The sequence below is a fragment of the Notamacropus eugenii genome, chromosome 1 (assembly GCF_028372415.1).
Source record: "Notamacropus eugenii isolate mMacEug1 chromosome 1, mMacEug1.pri_v2, whole genome shotgun sequence".
NCBI lineage: Eukaryota > Metazoa > Chordata > Mammalia > Diprotodontia > Macropodidae > Notamacropus > Notamacropus eugenii.
In genome coordinates this window covers 703,684,142-703,702,396 of record NC_092872.1, presented here as the reverse complement: position 1 = coordinate 703,702,396, position 18,255 = coordinate 703,684,142, and the positions used below count along the sequence as shown (strand labels likewise).

Sequence of the window (18,255 nt, the reverse complement as noted above, 5' to 3'; positions counted from 1 at the left end):
AGTTCATTGAACAGCAAGTAATCCAGTTTGGTTGGAATGTAGGGTATGCCAAAGCGAGTAATATGAAATAACTCGGAGATTCTGATTCTGGTCCTTCCCAACACAATATTCCCTTTGAGATCTGAATAAATTCCATATGTAAATTAGGGGACAGAGTATTGCCAATCAATCAGTATCAATGTGTGTGTGTTCGTCCTTCATTGCCAAAGAAGACACCAGAGAAATGATGACATGCCTTGCATTTGACTTTGTTTTCAGTGAGGGAGGGTTGTGCAGGTCACCAGCCTCACTTCTCCTCCAGAGCCATCTGAATCCAGTGACCAGATATTCATCAGGATGACTGGAGATGACCCAGGGTGAGGCAATTGGGGTTAAGTGACTTGCTCAAGGTCACAGAGGTAGTGAGTGTCAAGTGTCTGAGGTGAGATTTGAAGTCAGGTCCTCTTGACTCCTGCACTGGTGCTCTATCCACTGTACCACCTAGCTGCCCCCAATATCAATATCAATGGACAAGCACTGTCCTAGGTGCTGGAGATACAAAGACAAAGGTTAAAATGGCTCCTGACTGCGAGGAAACTACATCTAGCCAGGGATGAAAACATACACATAAATGATTACACAGAAAATGAAGACAAAATGATTTGAAGGAAGAGGACTAGTAGTTACTGGAATGAGGAAAGATTCATGTAAATGTGTCCCTTGGGTCGTTTCGAAAGAAACTAGGTGTTGTGAGGGACAGAAGAAATTGGAGATTTCATTGAAGACATCCCATGCCAAGGCATCCAGGTGGGAGATGGAATAGTATGTCTGAGAAACATCAGGAAGACTACTTTAACTACCACGAGTACCGTGGCCTAGATGCAGTCTGTGTGTCTGTAGTTAAAGGACCTCACAACCAGAGGGTTGGCCATAGGTGATTTTTTTTTTCAACTTGGCAGTTAAAGAAGTTGTTTTACTAAATAGTAGATGGGTTGGGATTTATATTGGTAGGGCAGTACCCACAGTGCTGGAAAGCAGAGAGACCAATTATACTAGTCCAGGTTAGGAGAGATGAAGGCCTGGACCAGGGTGGAGTCCCTGTGAATGGAGAAGAGGGGACAGATGTGAGTAATCATGGAAGTACTGACGTAGATTAATAAAGTGCCTTTTCTGAGAATAGATAAACGTCTTTGTCCCTTGTCAGGATTTTTTAATAGTTATTTTTAAAAACCTATGTGAACCTTAAGAAATCAGAGTCCCCTGGGAGCTCAACAAAGCCTGGGCAGACATGCGATGAATTCACAAACAAACCTAGAGGAAAGGACATTGATTTCTACCCTCAAAGCAATAGTACAAAAAATAAACAGAGAAGGCCTTCACTCCTGCCATTGAACTGGAGCCAGTAACAGATGTGCAAGGGGCCGCTGTTCTGAGGATGAGATTTTCTTTGTGTTGTGACTGCAGGTGACGGTACTGTGAGGTTTCTGGCTGAACTTTGAAGGTTCCAAGCTTCCTCTCTTTGCTTTGATGGTCCTTACTCTGTATGAAACAACAAAAATGGGAGAGGCATTGGAGTGTGGGAAAAATGGTAAAAATTCATGTCAACTCTGACAATAATGTGTCTCAAACCAGGTGAAAGCACGATATCTCTATTACCAAAGAAGATGCCTCTGCCGTCTTTAACTCTTCCCCCTTCCTTAATTTCCACATCTACTTCCTTGTTAAAAGCCCTTCAGCTCTATTTCCATAACAGCCTTCTCTCCACTCACTCTCCAGCCCCTCAGGTTGGGCCCTCTGTAGCTGAGACTAACGTCTCTAACTGGTTTCTCCCACCTCTGGCTTTTTCCTTCTCTAATCCATTTTTTACAATTCAAACTTAATGGATTCCTTTTGTTTCCTTGCATCTCCAGACCTCACCAAACCAAGGCCTAGGTGGATCAGATTCCCCCACCTCCCACTTTTCTGTTCCCTTTTATGGTCTACTCCCATTAGAATATAGGCTCCCTGCAGGCAGGAATTGTCCTTGTTTTTACTTCCATTTGCATCTCTTTTCAAATGGAAGCGATTTAGTTTCCCGGCTCCGAAGGACCATCTGGGGTTTCCCGGGTATACAACAATGACATCAGCAGATTGTAGAGCTTTAGTTCGGTGGTCAGTCTAATACCTCTTCTCTCCCCATACTTTCCTTCAGAGTCTCCCAAACACTGAGCTAGCTCTGGCAATGCATGCGTCAGTCTCATTATCACAGCGTGCCCACATAAGAAAAGAAGCTGTGCTCTATAAGCAAAGCAGAATTGAAACAGCTCAAAGGAAACGCAGGATGCCCACATTTAGAGTATCCACCCCAAAGGTTCACCTGGATTATTTGTGCCCAATCTGTGGTAGAGCATTCCAAGCTCGTATTGGTCTGATCAGCCAGTCGGACACATTGAAACTTGACTTTATCATAGCGATGTCATTTGGGTCTTCCTCGAGAACGAAGGACAACAACCATTTGCATCCCTAAAAGTGCAAACATATGCTTGTCGACTTCCTTAGGTACCAACCCCTTTGAGTCTTCTCTAGTAACAAAGAAAAGAAACAGTTCAACAAAGTCAGCCAAGGCCACAAGCAGCAAGCGCAACATTCTGCAGCCATGGGTCCCTACCTTTCTATAGAGAGGCTGTCCAATCTATTGTTCACACAATTTCCAAGGTAATTTTTGTACTGCACAGTTGTACCTATACTAATTCTCCTGATTGAAAACCTTTAGTCCCTGAGGACAGGTAGGTGGCACAGTGGATAGAGTGCTGGAGTTGGAGTTAGGAAGACAAGAATTCAAATCCAACTTCAGATTCTTACTATCTGTGTGACCCCCAGGACAAGTCATTTTACCGTTTGCCTGTTTCCTCATTTGTCAAATGAGCTGAAGAAGGAGATGGCAAACCTCTCCAATATCTTTCCCAAGAAAACCCCAAATGGGGTCATGAAAAGTCAGATACGACTGAAAAATGACTAAACAAAAGCAAATAACTCTCTATTTACTATAGGGTAAAATACAAACTCTTTTACCTTGTTTTTTAGACCCTCTAGAATGTTGCTTCAACTTTTAAGACCTAAGGGAGGCCCTGATTGTACAAACTGAAAGTGCAATCTTCCTCCTTAAATTTTCCTGTGGCATTTTGTCTGAATCTTTCCTTTGGCATCCCATTCTCCCTTCTGGTACACTTACCTGAATATAAAGCCCTATTCTTAATGACAAGTAAACATCTCGTTTGATCCTTACAACAACACTCTTAAGTAAATAGGACTGGTGTTTCCATTTTACAGATAAGTAAACAACATTGCTAAGGTTAAGCAATTTACTTGTGGTCAAACAGCTCCCCAAAATTTGGAAATACGTAGGTCTTTCTGATTCCAGGTTCTGTGCTTTTCCCACTAAACATTACTGCAATAAAATGTACACTCCCTGAGGGCAGAGACTGTGATATTTAAAAAGAATGCATTTAGGGTTAGGGTTAACTAGGGTTAACTAATAATAATAAAAGTCTCTCCCTCTCTCCCTCCCTCCCTCCCTCCCTCCGTCTCTCTCTCTCTCTCTCTCTCTCTCTCTCTCTCTCTCTCTCTCTCTCTCTCTCTCTCTCTCTCTCTCTCTCTCTCTCTCTCTCACACACACACACACACACACACACACTTACTATCTGCCAGGTCCTGTGCTTAAGCACTTTGCAAATATTATTTGATCCTCACAAGAACATTGGGAGGTGGGTGCTATTATTCTCCTCATTTTAGAAATGAGAAAACAAAGGCAAGAAGAGGTTAAGTGACTTTCCTAGAGTCACAGAGATAGTAAATGTCTGAAGCCAGATTTGAACTTAGGTCTTCCTGACTTCAGGCACACATGTGTGACCAAAAGGTACTACCCCCTGATTCCAGTCCCCAGAAGTCCTTTTCTCTCAATATGAAGTCCTCTTGAGATTTCCCCTTACAGGTACCGCTATGCTGGTCTCTGAGACTCAGTGTCTTCGAAGGATCTAAAGCTGGTACTTTTCTCAAGCATGGATGTTCACGACCCCTGAAACTATACCCCTATTTTCAGATGATTGTCTTTCCACATTCATCTTCAAGTATCATATCATCTTAAAGCATCCTATCAATATAGCTATTGTTATTTTTACTACAATAGGTGATGCTAATGCTCACGCTTAAGCCTAGTAGGTTCCTCACCCCTGGCCTAAAGCCTTTCCTCATTTTTTTCCCATTTTTTTCTTTTTTTTCTTTTTCTTTTTCGGCTCCAGTTATTGGGATTTTGGGATAGAAACTGGAAGTTTTGTTACTTACAATTATTAAGTAATACAACAGGTAACTGAATTATTTAATTAGAATCCATAACTAATCAAAGAATGTCTCTTCATCAAAGAGCCTTGTCTTCTTCCCTCACAAAATCTCTTACCTTTATGTGGCCTCTGGTTATAAGACTCAAATCTTTGAGTTTTAAAACCAGAGGCCACATAAATAGAATGTCCTCCTCAGTGAAAGGATTATTTTTCTCCCTTGACATACCAGGAAAATTAGACTCAATTAACATGCCCACATTTAGATGCCGCTTTCCATTTTTCCAGGGGATAATTCCCTGGGATCTGTGACGTGGCATAGTCCCCAGCAGATTAGTGTCAGAGGTGGTATTCAAACTCAAGTCTTCGGGACACCCAGCCCCCACTCTTACCACCAGACCAGGCTCCCTTCAGAATGTAACTAGTCTTGAAATTCTGCTACTTACTGGAATAAACTGAAATATCACTCAGAAAGGAGGCCAGCTAAGGGATTAAGCCTCCTAAAACTAGTACACCCAGAACCCAAAGCTACATTTTTCTCTTTCTTCTCCTTTCCCGCCCTGTGGTAGAGGAGGCTGGTTATCAGAGGGTCTGAATAATCTGAAAATTGGACAACAGAGAGGACTCCAGAGTTCGTTGTTATTTCCTGACCTAGTTGTGCTTTCTTGTGTTTGTTGGGTTAGTTTTTTGGTGGGGGTGTGATAGTGATATAAATTATATCAATTCTAATAAGCAATTTCATGATTCCCTTGAAAATACTTTCTATACAGTCCAATTTTCTCTTTTTTGGCTCTTTGCAGCTTATTATGGTACCCTGTTCAACCAGAATGTGAAAATCAAATTCTGTCCATTATAACTTTGCTCCTAGGATCACAGAACTTGGAAGGGGAATCCTTAGATTCCCTAGATCCTCAATCCTAGAATCCTCAGGATTCTAGAACCAGAGCTAGAATGTATCTTAGAGGTTGTTTAGTTCAACTTCTTATTTTACAAATGAGGAAACTGAGTCAGAAAGAAATTGAGTCATCTGCCAAGGGTTTTATAAGCCTTGTATCATCATCATCGGGCCAAATATCTGAGGCCAAATTTGAACCCACATCCCCTGACTCCAGGTGACAATGTGGATAGAGTCTGGAAGTCAGGAAGGCTTGAGTTCAAATTGTGCCTCATGTGCTTACTAGCTGTGTGACGCCGGGCAAGTCACTTAACCTTGTTTGCCTCAGTTTCCTCTTCTGTAAAATGAGCTGAAGGAGTAAACGACAAAGGTCTCCAGTATCTTTGCCAAGAAAACCCCACGTGTGATCATGGAGAGTTGTACACAAGAATAGTGAAAACTTCTGCCTCCAAGATGCTGCTTTGCCACTATACCATTTTGAGACTTTAAGGTGATAAGACAGAATGCCTTCATCTTACAGATGAGGAGACTGAAGTCTGGGAGGTTAGATAATTTATTCAAAGTCATACAGCCAGAATTTGAGCCTGGGTCCTATGATATCACTCTTTTCAATGTTACCAAACTGATGTGTGAAGTTCACTTACATGAAAACAGAGAAAACAGGCTGCTAAGGTTTTATGTTTATGTTTTATGCTTAGCATCTAAACAAAGAAAGGGACTTTGGGAATGAAATGTCTCCATAAAATATACTCTTCCCCCTACCCCTTTCACTTCCCCCTTTCTCACTCCAGTTAATTAATTAATAATATTCAAACACAAAAATAATGACATTTTGTAACATCATTAAGAAAAACAAACATGCTTCTGGGTGGACAATATCATCCATTAACCTTGAAGGAGCTCCACCCTTACTCACAGAATAAAAAAGAAACTCAATATATGGACTAGTTAATTCAAATAAAAAACAATACACTGTACTAGCGTTTGCTAGTCTTCAAAAAGCCGGGATTTTCTAGTTTTGTCTTCAAAAGCAGAGATTGTTCACGCTAGTTCCATGAATTTAAAAATATTCTTTGTGATAATTTTATCTCTATTAATTGGTTTCCTTTGTAATCTCATTTGATTTTATTCATTTATGAACATGATTTTGAGAAAGGGTCCAGAAGCTTCACCATGTCGCAAATACACAAGGCTAAGAATTTATGTTCAAAGGGCTTGTTAAAGTTTTGTTTAACTATAGGTAGAAGGTAAGAAAATTACAACTCTTGGGAAAGCAAAAATTCAGGAAGTGGAATTCTGCTTTGGGAAAGCATTTCCTAACTTTTTTAAACACACAGAAAAGAAACACTATAGACCTAAGCTGAATGGGGCCTTAGAAGCTCCTGTCTCTAAGTATAGCATGACAGAAAGAAAACATACATTTAATATATGTGTGTGTACGTATGTATATCAGGCTTTTGATCAAGATGGCCTTTTTGATACAGAAACAATGACAAGTCATCGTGTGAGAAGTGCTGTAAGAGATGTATAAACAGTGCTGTGGGATTTAAAGGATGGAGTTGTCACTTCCACATGGGGCAATCAATAAAGGCTTCATGGAAGAGGTGGCATCAACTGAACTTTAAAGGAATGATAGGCCTTCATCATGTGAGAATGTGGGGGCAAGGCATTTCAGGCACAGGACATACTGTGAGCAAAAGCAGGAGGTAGGTATACAAGTGTTATTGTCAGTTATCCATGAGGCTACTCCCCAGACTGAGACTTGACTGTATTCAACCTGAAAGAAGGAATTTAGAAGTGATTCCCCCCTACCCTGGCCTGTGGATCAAACACTGAGCATTCTTGTGTCAGAAAGAGTTCATCTTAAAACAGGAATCTGATTACTCTGGAGACTACAGGTACACCATTGAGAATAGTGAGGACAAAAAAAAACAACAACAAACCAGTTGGGTCAAAACCAAAGTTGTAATGAGGTTAGTAGATGACTGTCACTTATCAACTAGTAAAGAACAAATATTTTCATGATAAAGATATTTATGACTAACAGACTTTTGGGTAAATATTCATATTCAAATCTGTCCTTTCCCACCTAGTCCAAAAACCAATAGAATCAGGAATCCCAAGCTTTTGCTAATTCTATCTTTGTCCAAATAGCTGGACAATTTTTAGCTTTTTGGTTAGTTGACTTTGGTCCTGTGACACATAGAAAAGTAGAGGTGAAGGTGGAGGTAAAGTCTAAATAGGAACTTCTTTTATGACATCCTGAACAAATGAACATCCAGCCTCTGTTCAGAGACCCCAGAGATAAGGAGTGCAGTGAAATAAAATTTATCTTTCAGAAGGAGGTAGAATGATCATTTTTTTTCTTATTAGCTATTTTTAACTTTTTAATTTGGGGGCTTAAAATTGTACCTCTCAATACATTTTTTTTTTTAAAAAAAGATGTTTTCTGGGAAATTAAGAATACTGGAATTGGAGGCACAGGATCTGGGACTTGCTATTTATAACCAGAGCAGAAGATCCATGGAAATAGCATCCTTTCTTCCCATTATCTCACCATCCCCGCTTTCAGCCTGGTCCTCAAAGACACCATGAAGTCTACAGAGAAAGAATCCTCCTGTCCTCAGTACTAACCTCTGATCAGCTGCTGTTGATCATCAGTAAGGCCAAGAGCCCCAGGAATGGAGGCTTCTAGCCCAGACCTCACAGCCATCATCCAGGGGAACAATCCTTGTGGAGATATGACTTGGCAACTTCTCCTAAAGCACTGTCATCCTGCCTCCTCAGTAGCCACAGCCCCTAATGACTCAGAAAAGAAGGTTCTCCCCATCACATTCCTTGGGACTGTCAGAGAGCTCCACATTAGAAACGTGATTTTGTTAGTGAAAATGACGTTAAGGAGGATGTTATTACCATCCGCATCAATGCTATACCTTAAGCATCAAGGCGTTTTTCATTGGAAAAATTCCTGCAGATCTTACCCCTAATAGAACACGAGCTCACTGAAAGCAGGGACAAGTCAACAAGTCACTTAGCATTTATTAAGCACCTACTGTGTGCCAAGCAGGAAGCAAGGTGGTGCAGTGAATAGAGCACTGGACCTGGAGTCGAGGATCAGAATTCAAATCCAGACTCAGACACTTACTAGGTGTGTGACCTTGAGCAAGTCACTTAACCCTGTTTGCTTCAGTTTCCTCATCTGCCAAATGAGCTGGAGAAGAAAATGGCAAACCCTTCCAGTATCTGTGCCAAGAAAACCCCAAATGGGGTCACAAAGAGTTGGACATGTTTGAAATAACAACAACAAATCTGCCAGACACTGTGCTAAATACTAGAGGTACAAAGAAAACAAACCACCACCAACAGAAAACACACGAATACCAACTTTTAGGAAGCTCATAGTTTAAACGGGAGAAGACGATGTATAAATACGTAGAAACAAGCTATGGAAAGGAGAAACCGGAAATAATCAATACAAGGAAAACACTAGAATTAAGGGGATAGGAAAGGTTTCTTGCAGGAAGTGTTAAATTGCTAAGCTCATAAAGAAAGATTAAAAATAAAAACCGTTACCAAGGTGCTCACGTTCTATTGGAGGAGACGGTATTCAAATATATACTTAAGATACATACAAATAGGAAAAGGCTAGTAAATATTTGACAGTCAGCTCTCTCAGTTACATTTAAGTTTAATCTGAACTACTGACATGTTCCCTATCACTTTCTTAAATCCAAACAAAAGCATGACGAATGAAGCTCTGATGTATAGTTTGTCAATTCTTGAGGTGTGAATTCTTATACTGCAAATTTAACTATCAGCTCAAAGAGTCGGATCCATTGTATAATATAAAATTAATCTGAAGTACTCTCCTAGGGAAGATACTTTTCCATTTTTATCTGCAACATTTAGTATGGTGCTTTGCACATATTGATGTTTTTTCATTTGTTCATTCATGAACGAATTAGGCTAGATGAAATCTATGTTCTCAACCAGCTCCAACTCATTCCGTAGCTGTTCAGACAATGCAAAGCCACTAGTGAAAGTAAAATGTCTAATTAGCAGCCTTTTGAACTGCTTTTTATGCTGATGTGATTTAAGGATCAGCTTCCCAGTAGATTTTAAGAGGAGTTATAATTTTCTGAATCCTGTTTTAAGTTTTTGTCAAATGTGAATGCCCCATGGCTGCCTTCTCTCTTGTATGTAGGAATAATTTACTTGTCTGAGACCTGATTTGTATTGTACATCAAGTACCCTTCACTCCCCACTTTTTGAGGTGAATCCTGACACATAACCTAAGCTATACGCAAAACCATTCCAGGGCTCTAGAAAAAGTTTGGGAACAGGGTACCTAGCCCCATTTCATTAGAAGCCAGGCTCCCCAGAACTCAGCCTGGTCCAAAACACATGCTTAGATACAACACAGGTAATGGGCTCTGTACCTCAGACCCCCTGGTCCCAGCAGAAGTTCCTTAAGGTCAGACTGTCAATGAGGGTAAACAAATTTCTTTAAAAAAAAAAAAAAAAAAAAAAAATCATAAAATTCTTACACCAGTAGATGGCAGGCTTTGCTAACATTCTGTGCCTAATAAGACTGCTTACTCATTGAAATATTAGGCAAAATGGGATTGAGATAAATTTACGTTATGGAAGCCAGAGATTTAAAATATAAATGTTGGGATAGAGCATCAGCTGTGATGACCTCAGGAGAAATGCATGGAAATATAGCATTGCATGGTGAAAAGAGCACAGAATCTGGAGACGACTTCAAATTTTAGGCTTTGCTCCTTAGAATCAGTGACCAAGGATAAATCACATCCTTTCTCTTGGCCTCAGTTTCCTCACCTGTCAAATGAAGGAGTAGGACTCAGTGACTCATAAGGCCCCATCCAGCTCTATAGCTATGATCCTATGAACAGATGAATAATTTGCACAGCACTGTTCTTTCTGTACTCAACAGATTTCATGCATGGACACAGTCTGCAATGAGAGGGTGTAAAGTTGGTTGGATTATCCATGTTGTTGTCCCCAGGAGGCCAAAAGAATAAAACAGAGAATTTAACTTCCAACTCTAAGTTTCATGAGAGGAGGAATACCAGCTTGTTGTATAAAAACTTTGTAAAAGCCCCAAGGAATGGTAGATGCTTGCTCATTTCAGACCTTTTCTAAAGATGTCAAGTAAAAAAGTAGTTACTGAAAAGTTCCTTTTAAATTCCTAATCCAGAACTCCTACTCCTATGCACTAGAATAGCAGCTGTTTATTACTTGTCCCTCCCAGGATACTTTGATACTAGAATCACTTGGTCCTCCTTGAGGGTGCTTATAGCAGGGAGAACTCTCGAATTCTTGGTCAGACAGAACCTCCTCATTTCCTGGCCATTTCTAGACACTCTTCCCCTTCCTTCCTAACTTCCCTTCATTTTTTGCCTCCTTTTATGTTTTCTCTCCCTGCCGGCAGGAAGATCTTGCTTACCTATATCTGATCCCCCAGAGTTTGGCATGGTACTATAATAAGTTTTTAATTAATGCTTTATCATTCATCCTCCATCCATTCTTGTCTGCAGGTTACCTCCGCCCCACTTCCTGACAAATATATTCTCTAAAGGACATTATGTGGACACTGTGACTCCTTGGGGGCATCGTACAGTAAAACTTTTCTAGGGACATTCCCTCCATCCTTATGCAAATTCTGGTTCTTCCTTTCAGGTGTGTAATAGGAAAAGGCTGACCTGTTCTTCGTCAGCGGGAAGTTGGTCCTGTCCCAGTATTGCTTCAGTGTTTATGTTTCATATTTGGGGCAAGTATGCACACTTACAACCTCAGCTGCAACCATCTTTCTGTCAATTATATTCTGGACCCAAAGCATGGTGCACTTGATGTGAATGGAAAGAGAAGTTTTTTTTCTGACAAGCTTATTGTTTTATAAGGAACTTTTAGAATACAAATTGATTTTCAAGACCTTTAAAATTTGTCTATAGTGAAGTTTTAAAATCCCTTGATACAAGTCTGTTTTCTGCAGTCCATCTGTCACAAAGATTTGCAGGTACAAATGGAAAAACAAACCCAAACCCAGCTTTTTGACCAACTAAAAAAAGCCACCCTGGGCACCACGGGGTACTTTAGACAGGATGGTTGAGAGAAGTAAGGGGAGAAATGAAATGTCAGGGTAGATAATAACAGCCAAGCCTGGACAAGGCAGGAGCCTTGGGCTTTATTCCAGTGTCGCTCCACCCAGCATGCCTCCTCAGGTGCCCTTCCGTGCTCGTGGGTGTAGTTTTGGTGGGAATGGGCCCATCCTCAGGTGTCCAGGGATCAAGGCGGCGCCTGGCTGCGCGGCACAACCGGGACCACTGAGAACCGCAGATCCTCTTCAGGCACGTCAGCGGGCGGTCCGGGGGGTCTAAGGCCTCGGACTTGACGAAGTCTTATGGGGCTGGGCTGGAGCTTCGGTTCCCACACTGACGATGGACGGGGGGTTCCTTCGGGGTCTCAGTAAAACGGGGCGGGGGCGGGGGTGGGGTGGACTAGGGTCGTAATTTCCGGGGTAAGATCGGAGTGGACGTCGCCTACACAAACACACGTGTCTTTGTGCTCCCGGGCCCAGCGCGTGGCACCGGGCTCCAGGTCCTCGCTGCCCGACAAGGAGTCAGTCATTAAAACTCCAGGATCCCAGCGCTGCGGATGCCAGGTGAGGAGTTAGTCTAGTTGTTTTCCCCATTTTCATGCTAATGCCAACACTAACTGCCGCCCGCAGCGCTCCGCACCCATTTCCTCCCCCATCCGAGTCCTCTCCTCATTAGTATCAGTACTAGGGTCCCCCCATAGCGCTCCGCGCTTATCTGCCCCCCGCTCCCCCTTCACCCCGAAGGAGTTCAAGGCTGGGCGCGCGCCAGGGGAAGTTCAGAGAGAGAGAACAATGCGTCCATGCGGCCGGGGGAGGGGGGAGGGGGCGGGGCAGGGGAAGGTGCCTCCCGCCGGGAGCAGGAGAGGCGTCACGTGCTCCAGCTCGGTCCCGGAGAGCGGCGTGGGCGCGCAGCCCCCCGGGCCGTGGCAGCGAGCCGCAGCACGGCCCGAGCGCCCTCCCCCGCCCCTCCCCCGTCGCGCGGGGGCGGGGCGTAGAGCCGGAGCGGGGGGCCGCGCGCCCTGCACCTGTAGGAGGTGCGCGGCCCCGCCCCCGCCCCCCGGGGCCGGGCTCGGGACACAAAAACGCGAGCGCAGCCGCAGCCGCCGCACGGCCGCCGCCCCTCCCGGCCTCGTCCCTCCTTCCGTCGCTCCTCCCTCCCTCCTCGCCAGCCCCAGCGGCCGCCCGGCCCGCCGCGCTCCCGCCGCCGCCGCCGCCGCTCCCGCTCCTCACCGACCCGGCCTCGGCATGACCAGCGCGCCGCACCAGCGCCGCTCCTCCGGCCCGCCCCCCGCCGCCTTCAGCCCGGGCTCCGGGGCCGCGCCGGGGTCAGATGAGGACTCCGAGTCCCGGGAGAAGATGCTGCGGCGGCAGAACGGCGTCGGCGGCGGCGGCGACGGGCGCGGGGACGACGCGGACCGCGGCTGCGGGGCCGGCGCGGGCGCCGACGAGGGCGTGACCCTGCAGCGCTCCATCACGCTGCTCAACGGCGTGGCCATCATCCTGGGCACCATCATCGGCTCGGGCATCTTCGTGGCGCCCACCGGCGTGCTCAAGGAGGCCGGCTCGCCCGGCCTGGCGCTCATCGTGTGGGCCGCCTGCGGCGTCTTCTCCATCGTGGGCGCGCTGTGCTACGCCGAGCTGGGCACCACCATCACCAAGTCCGGCGGCGACTACGCGTACATGCTGGAGGTGTACGGGCCGCTGCCCGCCTTCCTCAAGCTCTGGGTGGAGCTGCTCATCATCCGGCCCTCGTCGCAGTACATCGTGGCGCTCGTCTTCGCCACCTACCTGCTCAAGCCGCTCTTCCCCAGCTGCCCGGTGCCCGAGGACGCGGCCAAGCTCGTGGCCTGCCTCTGCGTGCGTGAGTGCGGGGCCGGGCCGGGCGGGGGACGGGCTCCGCCAACCGACCCCGCTCCGAGAGGGCGGGTTAAGGAAGAATGAATGAGTGAATGATCGGCGCGCCCCCTCGGTGCTGCTGGGCTGAGAAAGGATGGAATAAATGAATGATTTACTCCCTCCCACATCCTCCCCCCGCCCCAGCACACAGTTAAGTGTCCATCCGTGACGGCCTGCTGAGAATGAATGAATGAATGAATGAATGAATGAATGAACGAACGAATGAATGAACGAATGACAAACGCTTCCATCTCCGCCCCTCCTCCCCCCAACACAGTAAGTGCCTAATACATGCTGACTGACTTCACAGCCTTCTCAGCCACACCGAGCACCCAGTGTTGCCTGGCTGACCGACCACCAGCTGAAGGACTTCTCTCCCCCTCCTCCTCTCTCCCTCCCCCCTCTTTCTTCCCTTTCTCCTTCCCTCTCTCCCCCTCCTTCTCCCCTCTCCCTCTTTCCCCCCTTCTTTCCCCCCTCCTCTTCCTGTAAGCTTCCAGTAAAGGCCAACTAACTGACCAACTCATCCACTCCTCCCAAAAATAAATGCTTACCAAATGACTGAGCCACTGACCCCCTCCACCCCCATAGTAAAGCTTACTTAAATGCTCCCATGAATGACTGACTCCTTTCCCTCCCTGCTTAATAAATCTTAGTTGACTGATTATCGACCTCCTCCGCTAAAGTAGGCACTTTATTTGTTATCCCAGGATATCCCATGGATACCCGTTGCCATGAAATGCCCATGTGCAGGATTCCCACTTCACATATGGTCCCAGTCCTTGGTTAGACCCCCTTTGGACACTGCCCCTCAGACGTGTGGTTCTGTGTGACTGAAGGCTCTGATGGGTGGATGGAGCAGTCAGTCTACAACCATTTACTTAATTAAACTCTCAGAAGGGGCCAGGGCCTGGCTGGGGAAACAAAGACAAGCAAAATAGCTCCTGCTTGTCCAGGGGCAGCCACAGAAGTAAGTGGAGTGGAAAGAATTCCCTTAGCCCAGCCTGGGTTTTCCTCCACGCCGAGGCATGATCCATGGTCATGAACTGGCCCTTTCCCTTTAATCCTTAACCCTGTTCTAGTCCCCTTATAATGTGTGTGGGATACTGCTGCTTCCCGAAGCCTACAGACATTTATTCTTCCCTCTTTGCCCTGGCAGGAAATTTCATTCTTCATTCCCTTCCTCTCAAGCCATTTACTTCATTTGCTTCTTATCTTGAAGAGAAAGGATATAAACCTGGTTTTCCTTTACCTTGCCAAAGGCTGCTACAGGGCTCCTCTCCCTTTTTCTTGGTGGGCTTTTTACTATGCGATGTATGATATTGGTGATTTTTTTTTTTCCTGAAGAGAGGGAAACTGGTTTTTCTGGAGAGCTTTTCAACTGCCGAATTTTTTGTTCCATTTTAAAGGTAGGTGAGGTGGGTGTGGAGGAGAAGGTGCTTACTGTACCTAGAAGAGGAGCTGCAATGACAGTATTTTGTTTATTCATCTTTCTGCCTTTAGGGAAGCAGAGGTCTCTAAACTAGCTTCTCTAGAATTGATAACTTGGAACTTAAGGATAAAAAACATCCATGTGTTTGTTGATGATTTTGTTGTCTCGGCTGAGTCTTAGAAATTATTCTAAATTAAACTAAGACAAAGATGTAGTATTTTCTTGGGAGGAACCAGGGAAAGCAGGAAACTAATCCAGTGCTGAACATGGCGCATCATTTTCCCTTCGCTAGAAGGGAGAAGGAAAACCCAGGCAGAATGGACTTCTTTTTCAAGAATTTTCTTTCTTTGGAGGCCATATAGATTGCTTCATAGCCAGGCACCTTATTATGTATGAATACTATGTGATACATATATTTTATTTGGTCATAGGACCTTAGAGGTCATTTAGTCTAATCCTCTCATTTTATAGATGAGGAAACTGAGATCCAAAGGAGATTGTAACAATTATAGTAACCAGTTATATAGCACTTTACAAATCTCATTTTATCCTCAGAGCATCCCTGGATGATAGGTACTATCATTACCCTCTTTTTACAGATGAGGAAACTGAGGCAGAAAGCAGTTAAGTGACTTCTCCAGGGTCACACAACTAGTAAGTGTTGGAGAGCAGATTTAAACTTGGGTCTCTGAGTCCAAGTTCGGTGTTCTACCCGCTGTGTCACCTGGCAAATCTCTACGTAAGTCCCTATATAAATGATTTGTCCAGTGTCTCACAGGTAAGTGACCTGCTTCAGGTCACATGGGACAAAGTTGAGACTTGAACCTAGGTTCTTTGTCAAATCCAGGGCTCTTCAGCTGCAGTGTTAACTCTCAGTTAACAGTGGTAGCAGTTTCATGTCCAGTGTTGGGGCATGATCATTTAGTAAAAATAAAAAGCCATCCATTTAGGATTGCCTGTTTTGGTTGTGCACCCCCTGACAATCCAGTGCTTTTGATTTCCTTTAAAGCTCTGGAAGTACAAAGATGGAAAATCCCAGAGCCTACACCCTTAAGTAATGTACAATTTATGTAGCGCGTGCGCGCGTGTGTGTGTGTGTGTGTGTGTCTGTCTGTCTGTGTGTCTGTCTGTCTATGTGTGTGTGTGTGTGTGTGTCTGTGTGTGGGTGTGGGGTGGGGGTGTGTGTGGGTGTGTGTGTGTGTGTGTCAAGGTACACTGTGTACTAGGTAGCTGTGATATATTAAGAAGTCAAAGCAGAGGGACATGTGAGGAAAGAGCTTGAAGTTGGGGGTTAATGGGGGAGCTGATTGAAGGGGATGCTTCCTGAGCCAGACCCTGAAGGAAGAGGATTTCAGCAGACAGATGTAGGTAGCCCTGACCCCTAGATCACTGGTAGGGAGAGCCAGACTATACACGAAGCTACTTTAAGCTAGGTCAAAGTGCAGGTGATAAGTTAAAGCCCCATGCATGGACAGCGTTATAGTGCCACAATGCAGAGGGGATATTTTATTCTAAAGTCAGTAGGGGACCACTGGAGGTTTTTGGTGGTGTAATTATGGTGGTTGTTTTGTTTGTTTTAAAATTTTCCAATTCTTTTTAAGGCTGAAAAAGCCTGTATGAAGACCTAAAAAAGATAATAGCTAGCATTGATATATCACTTTAAGATTTGTAAAGTGCTTTACAAATTATCTCCTGGGATCCTCACAATAACCCTTGGAGATGGTACCGTTACTGTCCCCATTTCACCCATGAGCATACTTAGTGATTTGCACAGGATCATATAGATGGTTAGTATCCGAGGCTAGATTTGAATTCAGGTCCAGCATTCTATCCATTACTCTGCCTAGCTGCTAGATAACTCTGTGAGTTATCTCTGTGTCACAACACAACCAAGTATTTCTGATTTATTCCCATTAGTATCTGTCCTCTGATTTAAGTCTGTCTTACCCTTACCCTTTAGCCTTTAAAAATATAAGCCTACAGAACTGTGAATTCATGTTTTGATATCAGTACTTGTGAAACACAACTTCTCAAAGGTTAGTTTTGTGAGAGTAAGGCTCCCACCTGTCACCACCCTTTGATGCTTTCATTACCAGTTTGCTAAAAGAATGCAGAAAAGTGTTTTGCATAAAGAAAGGTATATCCCAGGAGCTCTGAAGTAACCTACACAAACTCCTCAGGAACTGGAGGCAGGCACAAGGATAAAACTAGAGAAGAACAAATGGGGGGGGGGGGGTTCGACAATAAAAAATGAAATTTTGAATTGCCCAAGCTGCCTGAAAATGGTCTATTAATGTTGAGCAACGGGACACATTCAGTCCCTTCTTCACTGCACTCAATCTAGCAGCATGTGAGATTGATTTGATTTTTTTCATGGAAAATTTAAGATGTAGGCATCACCTTAAAAAAATCAAAACCCTGACTGATAGCAAGTGTAAGTTATCGGAAATTTTAGAAAAGACCCATCAAGAAATTGCATTTGGGTACAAATATGGCATTTAATTAGTATTTAAGAATATTTAATGTTTGAAGGAAGAGGAACCCTTCCAAAAGAATTTGTCTTTATTAGAACTTGCAAAATTTTATTTCTTCTAGGGATTTCCTGGAGGACTTAGGTTTTATTTATTCAAATTTTTATCTTCCCGCCAAGTAACATTTAATTTTGATTTCTGCCTGTCCCATAATGATTTGCAGGGCTGTCTGTCTTAAAGAGACCCCAGAAAGTTTTACGTATGTTTTACAGATGTCACTTTGTTGTGTTATTGCCAAAGAGAAACTAGAAAGAGGTGATCCAGCAAGTCAGTAAATGGGCACATAGTAGATCCCCATTCCTAATTCTGCCCTTGTCTATGTAGGACTTGCTCCTGGTACAGAAGTCCTCATCTAGGCCAAGACCTGGAGTCTGGCAAATTCCTTAGAATTGAGACTTGGCATTTAAAGAAAAAATTATAAATGTTTTACTGTCACTTTCCAGCAATTCCTCTCTATCTCACCCCCCCACCCCCAATAGAACCAATCCCCGTAACAGATAAGTACAGTCAAGCAAAACAAATCAACACGTTTGGCCATGTTTGATAAAATCATGCCTCATGTTTGTTTGTTTTTGTAATCTGTAACGCACCATGTTTCTGCTTGAGAGTCAGGAAGCATGTTTACTGAAATTGCTTTGATGGGTCCTAGAGAAAGTACCAGCAGGACATGCTTAACAGAAAACAGATTGTTCTTTTAAAAAATTCTAAGAAAACCATTCCTGATTGTAATTAAAGGACAACAGAAGCATTCCACGTCAAAGCTAAACTTGAAGTAGTAGTAAGAAAGACCAGAATCAAGTCCTTTGTGTTCGTCCATTTGGGCTGATAGGGTACGCCAGTGTAATGAGAGTTAAATGATGTATTTGGTAGCCCTGAGATAGAGTGGATGGGAGGATAGAAGAAAGGTGGCATTTAAATTGGACCTCCAAGGAGAGGTAAATTAGACAAAAGCATTTTAAAGAGTAAGCCAGGGTATGTGAATGTAGGGAAACTAGAGAAGAGGAGCAGAGATTTTTGAACTGAAAGGGACCTTAGAGGCTTATTAGATGAAAGAATTGATTCCCAGGAATGTGGAGTGACTGTTCAGGGTC

At 44.1% G+C, this 18,255-nt stretch overlaps 1 protein-coding gene and 1 long non-coding RNA gene across 2 annotated transcripts in view; one reads left to right on the top strand and one right to left on the bottom strand.

The window, feature by feature from the left end:
- Positions 1-1,160: 1,160 nt before the first annotated feature.
- On the bottom strand, positions 1,161-10,164 carry LOC140521347 (uncharacterized). Its single transcript, XR_011972896.1, has 3 exons — positions 10,030-10,164; positions 2,336-2,481; positions 1,161-1,518 (listed from the first exon to the last, which is right to left on the bottom strand). It is a non-coding gene; the product is annotated as an uncharacterized lncRNA (long non-coding RNA).
- A 930-nt stretch (positions 10,165-11,094) lies between these two features.
- SLC7A5 (solute carrier family 7 member 5) overlaps positions 11,095-18,255 on the top strand; it is a 60,128-nt gene continuing 52,967 nt past the window's right edge. Inside the window, exon 1 of the mRNA XM_072636280.1 lies at positions 11,095-13,169. Coding sequence (XP_072492381.1) covers positions 12,101-13,169 — 1,069 coding nt within the window. The 5' untranslated portion in view covers positions 11,095-12,100. The remainder of the gene's footprint in view (positions 13,170-18,255) is intronic.